Source organism: Pezoporus occidentalis, unplaced genomic scaffold, assembly GCF_034315485.1.
Source record: "Pezoporus occidentalis ecotype Australia unplaced genomic scaffold, CSIRO_AGI_Poc_V1 ctg115, whole genome shotgun sequence".
NCBI lineage: Eukaryota > Metazoa > Chordata > Aves > Psittaciformes > Psittacidae > Pezoporus > Pezoporus occidentalis.
Genome location: NW_026912940.1, coordinates 2,707,692 through 2,728,438, shown reverse-complemented (window position 1 = coordinate 2,728,438; position 20,747 = coordinate 2,707,692). Strand labels below are relative to the sequence as shown.

At 34.8% G+C, this 20,747-nt stretch overlaps 1 protein-coding gene across 5 annotated transcripts in view; it reads right to left on the bottom strand.

Annotated features, from left to right (window-relative positions):
- The window catches only part of EML5 (EMAP like 5), a 102,359-nt gene that overhangs the window by 64,547 nt on the left and 17,065 nt on the right, over positions 1-20,747 (bottom strand). For all 5 annotated transcript variants that reach the window (XR_009968509.1, XM_062638736.1, XM_062638726.1 and 2 more), the window contains exons 2-8: positions 17,200-17,359; positions 14,747-14,845; positions 14,116-14,184; positions 12,625-12,810; positions 4,774-4,909; positions 1,662-1,863; positions 650-787 (exon numbers count right to left, since the gene is read on the bottom strand). Coding sequence is in view for 4 of the 5 variants with exons in the window: in XM_062638736.1 (XP_062494720.1) it covers positions 650-787; positions 1,662-1,863; positions 4,774-4,909; positions 12,625-12,810; positions 14,116-14,184; positions 14,747-14,845; positions 17,200-17,359 (990 nt within the window). In the remaining variant the exon portion in view is untranslated. The remainder of the gene's footprint in view (positions 1-649; positions 788-1,661; positions 1,864-4,773; positions 4,910-12,624; positions 12,811-14,115; positions 14,185-14,746; positions 14,846-17,199; positions 17,360-20,747) is intronic.

Genomic DNA, 20,747 nt, shown 5'->3' with positions numbered 1-20,747 from the left:
TGAAGTGAACTTTACTATCATATATGCAAACACAAAATTGCTGGTTTTAGAGTTCAGTAGAGCTTCATGGCCAAAAAAGAGAAGGGAACAGTGACACAAAAAGATGCTGCACTGGGCTGAGGAAGAGTGAACAAAAGGAACTCTTCAAATTGGGTCCACAAAAAAGTTAATCAAGTAGATTACTAGATCTTTATTCATTCGCGGAAGAAAACTTCACTGACATGAGACACGAATCTCATTTTCCCTTTAAAACTCTGGGATTGTAGGAACAAGGCACAATGATTTTGCATGCATGATGCGCTGACAGCAGCATCACAACACATGGAAACAATTTAGGGATTAATGAAAATTTATGTTTTAGTAATTCAAGAATAATTAGTAAAGCTAAAACCTAAAATAAAGCACTTCCTAGAACACTGCCATTCTTTACAAACATACCTGTACACTTTTTCAAATGTGTTATGGACAACGTGAACACATGTAGCACACACATTTAAAAAATCTGAGCACCCCAAGATCAGTAATTTAAAACAGCAATGTAAGCCATCTCATGTATGGTCAATACAGTGTCAATGTACAAACAGTTTATAAAAACAACTAGACACTATGCTTGAAAGAGTTAATGGTGTATCTAATTTTTGTGACGTACCTGACTCGAAGCACAGTGAAAGAGCCATCCTTCATTCCAAGCGCCAGATGGATTCCATCAGTGCTAACTGCAGCACAACGAATGGGCTCCTCCATATTGCACCGGGCAATCAGAGCATGGTCTATTAAACTCCAAATTCTAAAATAAAGCAATAAATACAAATGTAATGAGTGGTTTGTAGCCGTGCTACAGATAGCATGAAGCTTGTAATTTCTGCAGAACACTGAATATGATAGTGTCCTATTTTAGAAGCATTTTTAATATTTTCCATAAGGAAATATTTTTATATTTTTAATATTTCCATAAGGAAAATACTAGACAAAAGCACGAATTTTGCATACAGCAAAGAACTTTCTATATTTAAAATATAGAGAAAATATCAACAAGAAAATGAAGGCGCAGATTAATTTTGTTTAGCTTTCTGAATATAAAAATAACAACATCTGATAATACATACCAGGAACAGCCACTCTGAAAATTCCAATATTTTGCTAATTATTTTAGCCAAGAAAAATTCTTGGTTAAAAGACATTCTTTCCTATTAACAAGTCATTATCAATAAACTAGTTATAACTAGATAACATGTAAGTTTTTACTACAAGATACATTAGAACAGCTATCACTTACAAGACATATCTAGAATTCTAGAGCATTATTTCAATAGTCATAATTTAACTGCTTTTTTGCTTAACCACGTTATAGTAAAGATACTTAACAAAAATGCCAATTTTTCATTGTAACCTGTAACTCCTTAAAAGGAAACATAGAATACTTGCGTATGAGAGCTTAATGTTAGCCTAAATTAAATTTGTTCAGGTTTTGTACACTTCATTTTTTGTGAAATATACATTTCAACTATATTTTATTACTGGAGATTAAGTTACACTAATTTAATGTGTAACTTTACTGGATCAATGCCACATTTTTTAAATATCTACGTTTTTATCAGGTTATCTACAAAATGAGCTCTTTGTATAAAACTGTACAGTTAAACAAACAAACAATATTTAACCTGACTGATCGATCATCACTTCCAGTCATTGCTAGAGGTTTTGTAGGATGGACAGCCAAAGCCCAGAGCTCTCCTTCACAGTGCCCCTGCATTATCAGGAAAGGCTTATTACGCTCATGCACCACAATTTCAAAAATTTCACTGTCTTGTGTCCCAACAAGTATATGGTCTCCTCTCCAGCAAACACTTCTTACAGACAGACCTGTAGAAGAGATTGTTACTAAAAGATACATCCTGAGAATTTGTGAAACAAAGGTAATGTAGCACATGACAAAGCATAAAAGAAAGTAAATGTCAAGAAGTATCCATATACCTTCTCTTATTCCTCTATTTACTCCTTTTATGGATTCCACATAACACATACTGCCCTTGTAACATTAACTTTTTAAGCTTAGTATTACCAAAAAAATCTAAAATAAAATGTGACTCTTATTTTAATAAAGGACATGTAACCAATTCATGTATGACAAGATCTCTGACAGAGAAAGGTAATACTGACATTTGTACCTGGAATTACACATTACATGTCTTTAAATTTCAACAAAGGTAGCAGACAATATAAATAACAACTTCTGATAAAACCACAGACCTTAGTACTAGCTAGATGAACCTGTGTTTTATAAGTGACAAAAGCATCAGTGGAACATGTATTGTATGTAAGACAATCAGAAAGCCCAGTTCTCCCTAGGCTGTGCCTGAGATGCTCCCCCTAAAGCAAATCTTTGTAACATCTTCATACTATCCAGAATTATTTTTCTCACTAAATAGAAAACAAAACTAAATCAAAACAAAACAACATATAAAGAGATGAAAAGGGTTTATGATGGAATTCCAATGTGCATTTCTAGTAACTAATTCAGTTTACAGGCTTACAGTGAAAGTGAGCACTCAGAGGATGTACTTGTTTATAGATAAGGTTGAGAACAACAAAATGGAAGTTAGGACTGCTGTAACTGGGAATCCAGACTTGGGTGCCCAATTTTAGGAATATGCACCTTTTAAAACAGGCTGTGTTTGTTACACTTTGATAGTGCAACTTAATTTTCCCAGTTTCAGGTGCAGGTAACCAGATGGTAGCAATGCCTAACTTGATTCACTTTGCCTTACTTTTTGTGGAGAACAGCTCAAGAATGATATTTGAAAAACTACTCTGCATTAATACGAGACACTTTTACCTATCAGTTGGAAAGAATATTGTACCAATATGAATTGACATGCTTCTGAAAAATACTTTTAACTACATAGAGAAAAGAGCCGCCTTATGTTATTAAATTTACATTGAAGAAAAAGTTGCAACTCAGAACAGTGAATAGGTGGGTTAGCAGGCCAGTCTGTTGGATCTGCACCTATGTTTTAATTCTGACAAAGCATGCTTTCAAAGCAAAGCTCCTGATCATGCCTACTCAGCATGCTTTATATTACAAGATAGCATTCAAATGAACAAATAAGACCCCCTCCATACAAAACAAAACTGAAAGACGTGCTCCAAGAATGCACTTAGTACGCTCCAAGTGCAATAAAGTGTTCAGACCACTGAATCTAACTAGAGCTAACATCCCTCAAACACTCCTCAAAATGCATATATATTGTGCTACTTTAATCCTCCACACTGATTGTTCTTACAGATTTGTTCCTATTGTGCTGCACTGGTGAATATAGCCACCTCACCATTTAGCCCTATGATCTAGACATTATATGGCTACATTGTCTACAGTGATTTAAAAAAAAAAAAAACAAAACAAACAGAATCTCTGATGAACGATGATTAAGACATCTGTCTTAGTAATTTGGAACTTATTATGGAGAGAGATTTTTTGAGAAACAATTTGACTACTCGGAGACATATCAAGAATCAACTAATTGCTCTGCAAGACATTCACAGGGATACAGAACTTGAGTTTATGTTCACAGATAAAAGTGCCAAGAGGTGAGGTATAGCAGCAGCAGAAAATGCAATTAAGAAAAAAAGTAGGACAGGTCATAAAGGCAAACTAAGAAAAAAAACTGAAGTGAAAAGATTCAGGAAACTGAATTTATTAAAGATAGCATTTCTTAAAAGCTATTAGCTCTGCCAAAGCCACTTGAGAAGTTAAAAGATGAGGACAGAGTTCACATAAGTGATCAAGAACCAAGAGCTCATGGTAAGAGTCTTTTCCACCAAAAGTAAAGGAGACAATCTGGAGTGAAGAACAAGATTGAAAGAATAAAATGGGGAATAAAACACACATTCCAACAGAGCTCAAAAAAAAGCAGCTGAATAAATTTAAAGTCAAAACAAAGCCACTGTACCAAAGGGCATTTAAAATGAAACGTATTCCATCTTGTTGCAATACTTTACTATCTTGGTTGGAATGCCAATTCAATTACAGAATAGTAAGATTCAACTTGCAGTCAATTATTTATTGACCCTGAATATCTGATTGCCATCGGACACTGGACCACACTGTCAAGTTCTTTGCAAGATATTAGAAAATAATGAAGTGACTGTTGGCAAAGAAAACCAAATAGCAACAAAAGCAATGCTGTAAGTGACATTAGTGCTTTAGTATACTTTTGTGTTCTGTTCCTGAATCACTACACAAACAATATCTAGAACAGTAACAAAACATGCTATAGACTGCCACATTTAAAATTTTAGCATGACAAACTGTAATTGAAGATATAGGTATATGCAAGCAGCATTCTAAGTTCTATGAAACTAGATAACTTCTAAATAGTTTTTGCGAAAATTTAGATAACTAACAAGTGCAATTTTGTACTCCACTGTTTTACACTGTAGATCTCACTGTCTCTTTTAAGTTTTCTTAAGGTTTTACTGCTCCTTGTTAGAAACTCCTGTACTACAGAAAAGATGTGCATTTTATTGATTTAAAGAAAAAAAAAATCTGTGTCTACAACTTCACAGTATGTTTTGCAGTAACTCTGAAGGACTACATGACTTTCACACTAGTGGCATGATCAAATGTCTTTTCTAGCAAATAGTTCACAGTAACATACATGAAACAACCTTTTTGGTTGGTTTTTTTTTTTTTTGAAGAAGTCTTTTTTTGTTCAAAACACTGGTAAACTTCCTACCTTATTGGTATACCAAAAATCACAGACTTATTTTTACCTTTATATCCTTGGTCTGTTTCCCTGAGATCAATCACAGTAATTGGTTTAAAATTCAAGTCCCACAAGCGAACACAGCCATCCCTGCCACCAGTGGCAAACCCCTCTTCACATGCATTCATGCTGAAGATTCCTGCCTAAAGAGAGAAGAAAGTTATTTTTAACAGTATACACAGATTAGATACCTCAATACAGAAAATGGAATTCTTGCTCATGGTGGTATTGATTGTCTTCCCTCCTTCCTGCCTGTTATGCTGCTGACAATAGCATAAACATATTCAACTAATACAAGCTTTAAATGTGAGTCAAATAAATATAGAAACAAACTCAAATATGAGCAGAATTCACACTCAACGATAAACAATAAGATATGAGAATTTTTGCAATACTGCTTTTATCATGAGGTTGATTGTAGTGATGTTGCTTCTTATCCCTAGAGTTTACTTTCACATCCTCTTGCCTTAGGGCCTGGTCCACCTCCCACAAATGTCAGAAGAATGATCTCCACTGATCTCCATTAGGCTTGTTTCAGGGCCTTTGTTGCTATTACTCAGCTTCTATGGAACCAGGCAGAAAATATTAGGCATGTTTTATATTTTAAGCTAAGGAAGACGGATTTAATATTTAAGCTTAGAAGCAAAATACAGAGGAACACAGTGATCACTTTATGCCATTTAAAGCTACATAATATAAAGCTCTTATTTTAAAGGTAGACTTCAGGAAATCAAACCTAACACATTTTCTTTAACTCACTTGATATATGCTTTTTCAGGATAAAGACAAGGCAAGGATGATGTATCTATTATTAAAACAAAGATACTGTATCTACATAACCACTAGATTTGATGCATACATGATACCTCATCTAAAGAGCACACACCCTTTGTTTGGACTCACTAGTCTTATTTCCAGAAGTAGCTCACACATTTCGTGAGCAAAGATGCTGAAAAGGTAACTTTGGGTAATAAGCCCATTAGAAGTAAAAAAGAAAAAAAAAGTTCTGTATTTGTTCAAAATATTTAATATTCAGCTATGACAAAATAAAACAGGAGAGCATTAAAAACCATGGAAGGAAAAACTTGTCTCCGTACTCCTGTCTAAAAGAAGGTAGAACAGCCAATAACATGCGTATATCTTCCATAATTTCTGTTTTGTAAAGAAGTAAATGTAAAGTTCCAGTAGTCTGGTTGGGGTAATGAAGTACATTAACCCTCAAAGTGAATGCAATTAGCAAATGAAAGATTAGCTTTTGGGGGCAAATAAAGCTGTACGCTAACAGAACAAACTAGCACCTAGTGTTGTGGGTTGTCAGAATTCCCAGGAACTCATGACTCTTCTCTCCTACCAACTTGTTTTTTTCTACTGGGATTATAACTCAGGAAAATATCATCATGGACTGATCATAATGAAGTATGGACTGTGTTTGCTTTTCTAGCATCTGGTAACAAGTACATCATTTTTCAAGTTGAGAAAAAAAAAAATAAAAAAAAAAATCTCACTTTTCACAAAAAAAAATCCCGTATTATTACTAGAATGTCAAATGACAATCAATACTGAAAGACTAGGGTGACAACGCAGATTTTTTTGATGTGTCATGTCCATCCTTAGGATACAGACTTTTAAGGCAAGCCATATTTTGAGGAATAACATGTGCCTAAACAGAAATGTAGTGGAATTTTTAAGTCATAAGCAGATTAGAAGGCTAACTTCCATTATCTCCAACATCCTGAAAATCCTCTTTCTGTTTCTTCAGAAGCCTGGAGATCTTTTGAAAATACAACCCAAACTGTATTTGTTTCTGTGTCTGTGTGTGTGCTTGTGTTTTACTGCATTAACCTTTTAGTGCCACTGAGCAAATAAAAGTCTAGAGGAATTTTGGCACATTTTGTACCACATGCTGTATTCTGCCCAAGTTCTGGCATATTTAAATCTTCTACAGCTCTTTTTTGAATTCAACCTTGATAACAGAATTATTCTGTTTCCTCTAATTAACTCCTTCCGAAATCCATGATTTAATTAGTCAGTATTAAAAAAAGAATCAGACATTTGGCAATGTGGGAAGCTGGCTGAATGTTCTGAAGATAAGATCAAGTGGATCCAGGATTAATCTGTTTTCTATTTCACAGAATATCCCAGTCTTGAAAAGAACATGCTGGTTGTCAAGGAGATTTGGCAGATGTTGTGCTTGCTCAATCTCCTGAAATGCAACAGGACATTCTCATCTCAGACTATGTGGCACTGGAACAGAGAATTAGATGAAAACTAGAAAAAAGGTCCCTTATTAATGGAGACCGTAAGTACGTAATGGAAGAAGCTGAGCTTAGCTACTCTTCATGTAATTGATAGGCTGACACTTAATGGGGAAAAGACAGATTCTTTGCTCTCGTAGTTTAGCCAGCCATAATTCTTCCAGTAAATGTATCCTTTTGGAAACTGCAAAGATTGTTAATGCAAATCAATTTTGGAGTCTTCATGCTTCTCTTAATTCTTCAGCCTGAAACTGTCATAAAGATAATTCGATTTTTGATGGTCAATAGCCTCCTAGCAGTAATGAGAGGCAAACAATTACACTGACTTTTTGATCCAATTGAATAACATGAGCAACAAAGACTGACTGTGTTCGAAATTAAAAGTATAGATCAAAATCTTCAATCCTAAAAGTTACAAAGTTTGACATGAACTGCATTCTTCTGTTAGAAATTTTTCATTACATTTCCTAATGAACAGGAAAATTCTGGAAGTAACATCTCAAATTAATGAGCAGTTTTCTCAGAATGTAGAGTATTTCCTATTTTCCAGTAAGACTAGATGGTATCACACCAGTGCTCCCTCGAATTTTGAAAAAAAAAAACCAAAACCCAAAACAAAAACAAAAAAATATCTGAACAAGAGCAAATAAATAAAAAAATGCCAAGTTCAACCAGAGATGACAGTTGAAAGCTGGACAAGTACAAAAACAACATGACAAAGATGGTCTCTACTCCATGAATATACTGCCACTGCTTGTAGCCAAGAAGCTTGTAATAGTGAAGTCATCTCAGGTTTTCTATTGCTGCTGGACCTATCTTGCCTCAGAAACTTGATGGACAAAAATCAAGTGTTAACTTACCTAAATGTAGTAATTTCTATAAAATCCACCACACTTACTCTATGTGATTCCTAAAACACATGACTACAGTTAGCTATAATTAGGACAAAGCTTGACAGATCATATGGAAACTTCAGCAGCAACTGACTACTACTGAGCAGTATGAAGAATGGAAACATATCAGTTCAGTAAGAAGTCCATGCCTCCTTCTTACTCCTAGATTCAATCAGGACATAGATGCTAACATGTAAAGCAACATATGTTGAGCACTTACTCAAAGATATCATGTCTCCCAATATATATTTGCATAGCAAGGAAATGGATTGCAAACATTTAAGGATGGAATCAGAAAGCTTACAGTGGAGAGCCACTACTGTGAAATTTAATCTTCCTGTCTAACAAATCGCCAATAAAGCAGTTAAAAAATTGGCATATTATTTAAAATGATCTTATTATTTAAAAATTGAAAACAGTTGCCTATACGCCTCTCACTGGCTGAAGGGGACAGTTTCCTTTCAAATCTATGACTAGTCTAAGCAGGAGAAAAATACCACATAACTTAATGCCTTGGTACATGACACCAGCTTAAAACCATTCATTTAAGTTCATTATATTGTTTCCATCTATATTTAATTACTATTCAGCCAAGTGACATAGGCGTGCAATAGTTTTAACAGAATGCCTGTTATTTAACCTTGAGCCTGTTATTTAACCTCAGTTTCTGACATCAATCCACACAACTTTAACGTGTACCCCTGAAAGACTATCTCAAAATAAATTATTCAGCTGCTAACAAGGCATCTTATGTATATTCACTATGCAAGGCAAAGGCACACAAGAATCTTTAAAGAGTACAGTGTTTTAAAATAAGCATAACACTATTAATACCCGAGTAACATCTTGCACATACACCTTAACAGTCACAGACTACCTCGAATTTAGAACATGTAAGATGATAAATAAATAGAAGACTCTACATTCCCCAATTTGCACTGGCATAAAAGTGAGACATCTAATAAAAGGTTTATTTTTTTATTTAGTCAAGGTTTATATTAACTCTTCAGAATCAGATACACTGCCTACAATTAATCTCCTGAAGTAGTACTACCAGTGCCAGTGAACTTAAACGTGCTTTAATATTGGTGTTTTCTTTCTTCTTTTTAAAACTTTCATTTTGGCATTATTATTTAGAAGAGATCAGCAAAACTAGAATTTGAGTTTCCCGTTTCTATCCAGTGTTCCCTGCACATGAACTCTGTGCCTTAGCTCTTTCAACTGATCGTTTCCATCTTTTCATACTTTTCATTCCTACTTCCACATTAAGTGAACTCTCCATTCCTCTTCCAACTAATTCTCCAGTTATTACAACCTATTTGCTTTCAGCTTTTTGTTTCTACACAAACTTCGATAGAAATCTGACAGAAACTCTTCTTTCCTCCATCTACAGTTCTTAGGATTGCTGTGACAGAAGACAAATAATGTATTTTAGCTGTGAATTCTTATTTTGCTTGATAGTGTTAAAGTTGCTATCTCTTTCCTCAGCTGCTTACACTGGAACAGCTTGGTTTATTTTTCACATTGAATTACTCTTAAAATAAAAAACGCCTTTTCAGCAAGGTTAACTATAACAAAGAGTCAATCTTTGAAAAGAAGCTGTTTTCTGTACTAATGCAGACCGTTACCTCTGGATGGACCACATCCCCACATGACTAACATGCTTTTAAAAATGTTTTCCTGCATCTCAAATGCCTACTGTTTATGCTGCAAGAAATGAATACATGGTACTTTACGCAAACAACAGACAAACTTTCCTTTAATGAACGATAAGTTTAATGCAAGTCCATTGAGGAGTAATGACTCAGGATGATAAACAGGCAAGCAGGGATAACACCAGCATATTGAACAAAAATTTCTATCTATGGTCACACTGCTTTTAACAACATGCACATAAAAAAATGTTATCACCTACCCTTGTGTTTTCTTTTAAAAAAATCAACAAGGGCATGATTTATAAAATTATGTGCAAAATAACTATTAAGTATGATAATAATAGTTTAGTATGGCTGAAGAGACATTCTTATTCCAAGCTGCCATATTTTGTTCTTACAATAGTCTGACAATATTACCCTTTAAGGTAATATTTTACTGAAAAGCCAGGTTTCGTTTTGTTGGGAAGTAAGCTTCCAGAAGAGATTTTATTGGGTCTTTTTTTCCCCTGAAATTGGTGATATTTGTAGTGACACTAATCTCTCATGAAAATGAATTCCAGAGCCATGAATTACTGCCTCTACTTAATTTTCAGTATTGCAAAACACAATTCCATTGAGCCTAAAGGACAGAGCCAAAAATAGAAGGCTAGATGAGACATACTCCAAGGTCACCTGAGCTCCATCCACTGACGCTACTGAAGATAAGGACCACAGCACTTCAAATTTGATCTTGTGGTCAACAAAACTGACACAGCACATAAGTAATGGAGTAACAAGTGCTCTCCACATTTATCAGTTAGGTCATTTCACACTGAAAGGGTTGAAAAGCGCAGCATTCTTCTGCAATAAACTGTTGCAACTCCAAATAATCTAAGTACAGATATATGAATATACAGGATAGATGTCTCCTACAGCACCAAATAGGATGTGATGCTCTTTTCCTGATCAGTTTTGGATATGAGACAAAGTGCACACTCTCCTCTGGGAATCCAGTTCTGTATATGCAATATAAGCATTTTAGAAGTTTCTTTTAACTAACTTCAGCATCAAAGAGTAGATGTCCACATCACCTTAGGAAAATACAGATCAGAATAGAATATTATTGAATACTAAGTATGAACACTAAAACCAGATTTGAAGGTAGACAGTAACAATAAGGGAATATTTGAAGGTTAAAATATCCCTTTATACTTCTTGGCTTAGAATTTATGGCTTCTTGAATACATTTAATATTTCTATAGGTGCATAAAGGAGGGTATGCATGTGTGTGGGTATATATATTTTTTTTATACATACACTCATATGAATACAAAGAAAGCTCAAATGCAAAATAGTCTTACGCTTGTTCTTCATAACTTTTTCTCCTAATATGATACACTGTCATTATACTGCTGTCTGAACAAGCAGTCCAGTCACTTTTAAATTATTAGTTTAGCTGCCACTGTCCTGAATGCACATTTCTAAATCATCAATAAACCAGGAGTCTTCTTAGTACTGACTGACTGCAACCTCTCCCACATATATATATCATTCATCACTATTTGTCCCCTCCATTCTACCTGATCAAATCATAGAGTAATTTTAATACTTCAGTTACATACATACATTTAGTCATGCAAATTATTCTTATAAAAAAGAATAATTTACTTTTACCTAGATTTTCAAAGCTGCAATACAGGAACTCATGTGCTTGTATTTTCACACTATTTTAAATTGCTAATAAGGGATTTTTAAATATTATCTAGAAAGTACAATGCCTTTCCAAACAAAACAAACAAAAAAAAAGATCAACCTTCAACCAGCACATAATAAAGCTTCATAAATTTATGTTAGCAGCTTCATGACTCACAGGTTAAACCAACAACATGCTTTGGTTTTAAAGTGATACTTGGGGAAGTTAAAAGTTAAAACTTGCATTACATTACTGTATATAACTTACTACCATGAGAAGAAATGAGGACTCTCACAGATTGGCATAAACAAATCAGACTGCAAACCACTAAGTCTTTTTTGTTCCCTACTTTAATCACAAAACCATATGATTTGAACGAATATGGAAAATATAAACTGACATGCTAAAAATATAATCACTTCATTCTCACACTAAACACTTTGATTAAAAGAAAATCTCACCAAGCCCTTCCAAAAAGATTTAACTTTCACTAATGCCATCACTTTACAAAGCTGTATAATGTTCTGAAAAGCTGAATGAATACAGTAAAAGGCAGCAACACTGAACAAGAAAGAGGGATTGAGTCCAGCTAAAACAACTAAATGAATGTATCTACAAACAAGCTGGGAGTTTCTGCTTACATTACACTTCACAAAATCAGCAGACTTCAGAGAGCTATCAGACAACCAGCCAGTAGGACTCAATTCACAGAATGACAGAATAGCTGATGCTGGGGAAAACTCTGGAGAGCTTCTAGTCCAAACGCCTGCCCAAGGCAGAGCTGGAAAACAGCGCACTGCTCAAGAGTTGTGTCCAGCTATGTTGTACCTCCAAATTGACAGAGATGTAGAGGAAGCTTGAGATCCACTCTGGGGACCTGTTTATTTGTTTCAACACCAATTACCTAAATAGAGCAGTCCAGGCCTTCTGAGATGCTTCTGGATTAATGAGAACTCCATAAAAGAAAGTCAGATAAAGTAGATCCATATTCTTTGGGGGAGGCAGCTATGTACTCAACTCCGGTATATGAAATATCACTACATATACCTATGCATGGGTAATTGAACAGAGTAATACATGTCTACTGAAGGATAAATTTAAATGCATTCCAGGCTCTATTGATTACTAAGGCCCATCAATGATAAAGGAAGATACTATATACATAGACACCTAAATGTATATCTCAATCTAGCATTCACTTTCTAACACAACAGCAATCTTAAGCAACAGAGAGAAAGGACAGAAAAGGAAATATATTCAGATGAGACATACTGAGTCTCTATCATTGAAATAGTTTAGAAACACAGACTAAGTGATCTTGCAATGCCCTTTCCAGCTTTCCAGAAATCTATTTAACATTTTATATTAAAGAGATATACTTACAGCATGTGCTCCTTGTATTGTCCTTACAAGGTTGATTCCTTTCCATACATATATATCTCCATTCAGTGCACCAGAATATGTCACTTCATCCCTTGCACAGGCTAGGCACAATATAGTTTGGAGATCACCAGTTTTGCCAAAAACACCACGTTTTGGTGTCAAGGAATTGCCACACAAGCTCCAGAACTGCAACGGTTTAAGAAAAATATACATCAACAAAAATCTCTTGCCTGATCTAAATGCCTATAAATCTCTGGATTCAGATTTTCAGTTAATGCTTTCTCAGAGGAAACACCAATTATTTTTAAAAAGCTATTCTTATTAAGTTGTCACAGAGCCTTAAAAGTTGCTCAAATAAACTTTTGCTTATCTAAAAAGATGGTTTAAGTCATAAAGCCACCATAAATATATTAAATCGCTGCTGGCATAACATATTAGCTCACTATTGGCATAACGGTCCTGTAAGATCTTGAAGTAGGAAAAAAAAGATCATTATTAATCAAGCCTATGGAAATCTGTAAACGATCTGCTAAATGCTATGCTAAATCAAAGGCATGTGCAATCTAGCCAACACATGGAACACTTTCTTCAATAAACCATAAATACATATTAATCTAAAAATTCATTTTATGAAAAGCAAAACATTTTTCCCACTACAAGAACCTACACATAACAGCAGCACAGAACTTTCAAGCTGCCATCTACTGCTGTTATGTGGTAACACAGAAGACAGTGCATGGGAGAAGGTAATGACTTTAGGAAACATATTTGATGGCAATCAAACACTGATAATCCTGCTGACAGAAATGAGCTGTTTTTGCACAGCAGTTGGTACATGGATTTCATAGCATTTCATAGTATTCATAGTATTTCATAGCACACTCTGCTTGAAAAAGACATGAACTCTCTGAATTATGAATCTTGTAACTGGTAGATGCTCAAAATGATAAAGGTAGGAATAACAGCAGGGAAAAGTATTAACAGAAAGGACAAGCATTTCCATTTGTCTTTCCACTGTATTCCCATGCTCTCTCACACTGTAAGAAATGTTTTTTTTTAATTCATTCTACCTCTGAATTGTAACAATTCATTAACTGTTCAAGAATCAGAAACTTGATTACCTGAACTCACCTGAAACGTGTGCATCCTGCCTTGTGCTACTTGTGGTTTCAAACAGCATGTTTTAAGACAATCTGAATTTTAAATTCTATTACGATCATGACATACAATGCTACTGACAACTGTTTCATTCCTTCCACATTTCTTCTGCCAGGGCATGAACTCTGTCAAGCAGTGTTGGTCTGTTTTCTACTATATGTATATCTTGTCTAGTGTAGTCAGGTATGATACTTGATTGCAGTTCCTAAGAAGTAATATTACTCTTACAGAAGATCTTTTATATTATAATTATATATTTATTTTATGTTCTATTTTACAGGGTATAAACTACTACAGCTTAAATACTTTATGAGTTAACATTTATTTCATTACCTTGATGTGTTTCACACCACAGCTGACAAGCTTGTTTGGCTGGTACAAATCCCAAGAAATATCAAATATCTGCATGAAAAAAAAACAAAGATGTCAGCAGAGATCGCCCTTCTAGCATGGGACAGTTAAACAGTAAAAATTTGTAGCAATTTTCACAGTCTGAAATCCTTTAAATGGAACTATTTTATCACCTCATTCAATACCGAAACTGCAGCGTACATTAGTTCTGTTTGTTTTTTTGTTTTTTTTTTTCACTAGAGTAATTACATCACATGATAAAACAACATTAAGGTTCATTTACAGACCAGAAAAATTTAAGCAATTACTTGTATCTTGATTTCCCATGTGGGGATTAGGGTCTAGGAAGTGTCTTAATTTTGCACTTCCCCTACATGCTTAAAGTCTCAACAAACCACACACAAATAAATGGTGAGTTACGCATTTTATTTTAGAAATAAATGTGCATATCTAAAATATCTTCACATGTCTTAATACATATCCACACAATATACAAATTCAATTTCTAAAACATAATTTTTTTTTTTGTCCAGGCATAGCTCTAGTATGTCTACACAGACATGGTTTAACAAACTAAAATTACACTGACACCAAATTCTTTAGTTACACTTACTCTGTCTGTATGACCAGGAGCCATTGACAGTAATTTCCCTTTTCTCCAGTCCCATACACAAACTGTGTTTTTTGAATCCAAACCAACTGAGACCAAGCGCTAAAAAAGTCCAAAATAAGTAAATTTAAAAATTCAGTATATTAATGAAAACTAGAGTAATCATTTTGAACTGTAACAAATTCATGACATATTTGAGTTAGAAGAAATAGCTACATTTTGATATAGAAAAAAACTAAAGATACAACATCTTATGCCAAAGCTTCCATATACATAATTCTTCAGTTACAGTATCATGATCATAAAGATCTTCTCAGATAACAACATATTTAGGATTTATAATGTTTAATATATATAATTATATATAGCACACATGGCAAGCAGCAGTCAGAAGACATTTGCAAAAAGGAAGACTCACTGAAGTTAATGAAACTACTTGGGTTTACTTTTAATTACATTTAACTTGCAGAATTTAAGTATTTATTTCACAAGTTCAGGACATACAAAGAAAAATATTTTCTTCAATCTTCTTGAAACAAACAAAACATTTAAAAGCTATAAGAGTCTTTTGCTTGATTCTTCAAAACAACTGCACCAGGGAAGGTTTAGATTGAATATTAGAAAAAATTCTTCACCAAAAGGGTGATCAGGTATTGGAACAGGCTGCACAGGAAAGTGGTGGAATCGTCATCTCTTAAAGTGTTCAAAAACCATGTTGATGCCCTTAGTGCACAGCTTAGTGGTGGACTTGGCAGTCCTGGGGTAAAGGCTGGACTTAATGATTTAAACGTCTTTCCAACCTAGTTGATTCTGTGTACGAATAACTATTCCTTTCCAGATTTCTTGATACAAATCATTCACCACACTAGCCAACAGTACACTTTATTTGCTAACTAGTAAAAACGTTGTCTTTCCTATAGAAAGTCTCAACAGAAAGACTAACAGTATTAAAGAGCTGATAAAAAAAAAAAAAAAAACTCGGCAACTTTGAGTTTTATTTTTAAAGAAAATTAAGTCTTTTTGTTCAGTTTATGCATGAATTGTGCCATCTTAATTTTGATAGATGAAAGCTTTGCACATCTTTAAGGACAAAGTTTTTTCACTGTTCAGCAGTTAATACCTACACACATTAAAGACAAATTTAATTTCAATTTCTACATAGGTTATAAAACTGAGTTTGTAAAAGCAAAGCAAACCCCAAACTTAAGCAAATTTTTTCCCGAAGACAGAAACCTATTCCCAATAACATGTTTTCTTTACTGTTTGAAAAGCTTCAAAATTACATGAAGCAAGTTAAATACAATTGTTATTCATACTCCCTATTTATTAATGTCAATTTCAATCTTTCAGATATTGCAAAGTTCAACCTTTCTATTCCATCTTTGAAAATATTCTCAGAAGGAACATCAGATTCAATGTCAGGTATGCTTCCAAGCAGTTCAATTCCAGTCCTACTGCAGAATGAGAGGAGTGAATGCAAACTAGTTTTACACTTATTCTATACCCATCACCAAAAAAAGTTTGGTGATGTCTTTCCAGACATAACCCAATACAAAGGGAGATTAAATTATGTTCTCAGTTCTCCTAAGAACAAGAAAATCTTGTTACCAACCAGCAGACTTCCACAGTGGAGTACAGCTCAGAAAAAAAGCAAAAAATAACCCAGCATGCTCATGGAAGAACATATCACAAAGCTAGCTGAACTTCTCTCAGCACAAAGGAGAGAATCCCCAAGACAATTAACAAAGGACAATAAATACAGAATAAATTATGCCTTCCTGAGCTAGCCAGACCAGTTGGAGGTGGGGAGGAGAGCAGCTCTGTGGCATAGCCCAACATGAAGCATTAGAAATGAACAAGTAATAGAAAAAACTTGAAAAGTGCAATGGGCTTGACCTCACTTCAGTCTACATATTCCTTCCCAGTGATTGAAGATGACCAACATTTGTGATAGTGATCATGTGGAGACCAGTAATAGGAACCACATTTTTCTTGTGATTCATCTATATATTGCATATTTTTCTTCACTCTTAGGATCCAGGATACATGACTCCGAACAACCAAAATGTGGAGAGTCACCAACACATACAAAATGTGTAACAGAGAAGGGGATACTGCCTGAAGGAATTAAGGAGTCCAAGATAAGTAACATCAATTTGTGCACAAGACACAACCTGCACCACTAGCCCCACTATCTCCAGCCATTTAGTATAACCTTGCCCTGTGGCCCACAAACCGCAAGGATCTCCCTACCACCTCATCTTCATTAAACACTCTTTTGAAGTTATACTTGCCAAATATGAGTATTTGTCAGTAATTAGTAATGCCGACTTTTTTCTCCTCAACTTGAGAATAAGCAGATAAAACCTGAGGCAATACACATCCTTACAACACCACAAAGCTACTTAACAGGATGTGACAGATAAACAATTTGTTTAAAAAAATTAATTACATACCTGACCATCTAAATCAAAAGCCAAGCAAGCTATACCATGCGTGTGAACATCTTTCAGAACAGATACAGTCTGCACAGTGTATGAGTCCCACACGCAGATATACGGTTCTTTTCCAACTTGACCTGTGGCCACCAACACACGTTCAGGATGCAAAGCAAGGCTGCCAAAGAAAAATACATAAAATATTTTTGAATGAAACTTTTACATTTGCCTAGATTTTTTTTATTAATAGTTCTCCTTAATAATGATTTTATAATATTTTCCCACTGATAATAGATATTAACAAGTCCTTTTGTATCGCAAATTCCACAACAGCTCTAATAGTTGGTATTTAGCTATCTACAGATCTATCATCAATGGAGACATATGCATCTCCAGAACTACCTCATTCTACATACTATCTGACATCCTTTTTATGAGAGATCTTACAGCAAGCCAAAGCATGACTAGATTAGATAGATACTATTGCTAGACTTAAGATGTCTAAACTGAAGTGACATGAGATTATCTTCAATGTCTTAATTTTAATATCAAACAATTGGGAATAATTGATTTTGAATAATTATTAACTATTCATATTTCTAATATTGCAGAGTACTTTCTTATAGTTGATATTTCCAAATCTTTTATTAAAGTTGACAGCGGATCATCACAACTGTTTCATCAAATCTGGAACCAAGCTAGAAAGCAGGCTAGTAGCAAGACAGTTTTTTGTTTTCCTTATGCAAGCAAGCAGCAAGGGAGGACATGAGGTCTGAAGATTCATACTTTATAACACAGAAAAGTGAGAAAGAATATATTCTAATAGAAACCCAAAAAAGCTACTTCATTACATTCTACACAGACTAGGTATAGCAGTCCAAAATGATGTAGAAGTCCCACCATTAAGTCAGGGAGATAAAAATTTCAGAGGTTACTATTTAATTTGGCTAAAATATTTCCTCCCCTAACTCATAATATGGTAACGATCTTGAGAGACTGGCTGACAGAACTACTAACACAAAGATTACTTGTAAAGGAGAAAAGCTGAGCACTTTGCAATGGTAAAATGACCTTACACCTGAACAGAGATTTTGGTTAATGAAATTCCAAGGGTGAAGACAAGGGGAGTCTATAAACAGAAGCGGCAAGGAGAAAGCTAACCAGGAAATCACTAGGAAAAGAAAAAAAAAAAGAAATCTAAGTAAAAAGATCTATACATTTTCTATATACAAAAAGACTAAGAGAAAACTGTCAGCAGTTACTTAATATTTCATGAAGTCATACTACACTACATGATAAACTTTTGTATTTTTTTCTATTGTACTGGAGCATTTCAGTTGGTTGATATTGTTTGACAAATTCCACATGGACAGCTTTGAGAGAAACCTTTAACTTCAAAGTTTCTACAAAAGGTAAAGAGCCTCTGGACCTTTCAACTTTTTATGGGAATTCCTCCTCTTTGCTGCTCAGCAACCAACATTTACTCTCTTTGCTTCTCTTCAACTCCAGAGTTATTTCTCTGGTTCTTCCCTTCCTTCTTTATTTGAAAGACCAATTTTATAATTTAAAAAAAAAAAAAAAGTAGAAATGAGCTGGCAGCAAAACTTAGCACATTTCACTGTAGTTCTGCCATCTAATCCTGACCAATTATCTGCACATCTCCCAGGGCAAACACAAGCAGGTGGTGTATGCCTGGGGAAAAAGGAAAAGCATCTGGAGGGGGGGAAACCCTGCATTTGAAATTATCTGATTTTCACAATAACACCACAGAAAGGGAGAGATATGACCACGCGGACAATAAAGAAATTCAGGTAGAGAAAGGAAGTGAAAACTTTCCACGAAGGGAAAAAAAAAAAAAAAGAGAAAAAGTAGAAACAGAGCAGTCTTATGACTGATTCATGACCTCTTCAATCCTGTACTTAGCTCTGCTATTAGTGCATTGTGCAGTTTCAAGCAAGTGAAAACCACCCCATACTGCAGCTTTGACAAAACACTCAGGCACCACACAGGACACAGATACATGCAAAAGCACCCCCACATCACACCTTACAAAACACTTTCCAGCAACTAAAAATTACCTTAGCATGTTTTTGGTGAAAAATCAGAATAAACACAATGCATCAGAGATGCAAGGCACTACCAATGGCCAGGAAAACATTGCCTTAGCCCAAGTGTGCCAACCAATTCCACTCAAAGCACATTAGGCGAATATATATATTTCCTCTCTTTCCAATTAATAAATGGAAAATAATAAATAACAGCAACGTCATAGTATTAATGCTTTCTATATCATTATAGAAAATACTGGTTTGAACAACTGAGTTCAAATTCTGCCTTGAGATGAGATAATGCACCATAAATTAAGATCCAAATCATAACAGACAACACCATAGAACTACCAATGTCCTTCCCCTTCCACTTCAGTCTCTATAGTAAACTGCTAACAACCTTTCTAGATAGTCATTGAAAGTAGAAGAAAATTAATATACAATAAATATTTTAAAAGAGCAGGCTTTTTTAAAAAAGCCAGTATGCAGGGATTTTGGGGAAACTGAACAGCAGAACTATTGGCAGTGGCTGATGAAATACCCGAGAACACCTTCCCTCACCATTTCTTCCAGACCAAGGAGTGAAGGATAGGTTAAAGTACTGTACTTTAAGTACAAAGTGCAAGTATTTTATCCCACTGGCTATGAGGCCAGATGGAAAAGGGAAGTCTGGAAAGAGGTCAGGGACTACTGATTGTAGTACCAACATTAAAAAAAAAGGAAATGCCACACACATTCAAATGACTTTCATCTGAACTGTGAATGATAAGATGATGCCTTTCCTTAATACTCAAGCCTTGGCCATTGTTAAAGCCATGGGGTACTATGCAGAATTCCAGGTCTGAAATGTTAAATCCGATCAAAACTCGAGGATTAGACTCCAGTTTAAGCAATATGGAGACCCTTTGTAGTTCTTTAATTGGACTATGAGTGATTGAACAATCCTTACAGGCACAGCAATTAATACAAAAATACAGTATCTTGGTCTAGCCTCTAAAGTAAACACATTGGTAACACCTCACATATTCAGAAACTTTCATTATTAAAACAGTCCCAAGCAATGCATTGTAAATAGCTTCTTAGTGCAGGAAGAAAAAAAGTAACTAAAATAGATGCCCAGAAATGGATAACTATAAATGTTTACTATACAAGGACTATGCTGTAGTGGATACCACACCTAAGATCTCCAAGACACCTCTACACAGGTGTTAATAGTATGAAAACTATTGAAATGGTATTTGAAATAGTTGCTTAGTACCCATCCAGTCAGTCCCTGAGGACAGGCAGAAAAGCATGAGCGTGGCTCAGCTCTTAAGATAGCTTCCACATCTGTTGATGTGGGCTCTGTTAACTTGAGTGCACTGACACCCTCACACACATTTTCTTGCATTTTTTTTTCTCACAGGGAGAGTAAAGAGACTGATTAATGGACAAGACACTCTGCATTCAAGAGAACTTGAGTTCTGTTTACTGCTCTGCTAATGAAAGCTGGGATGACCTATTCAGATTAGACTGCTG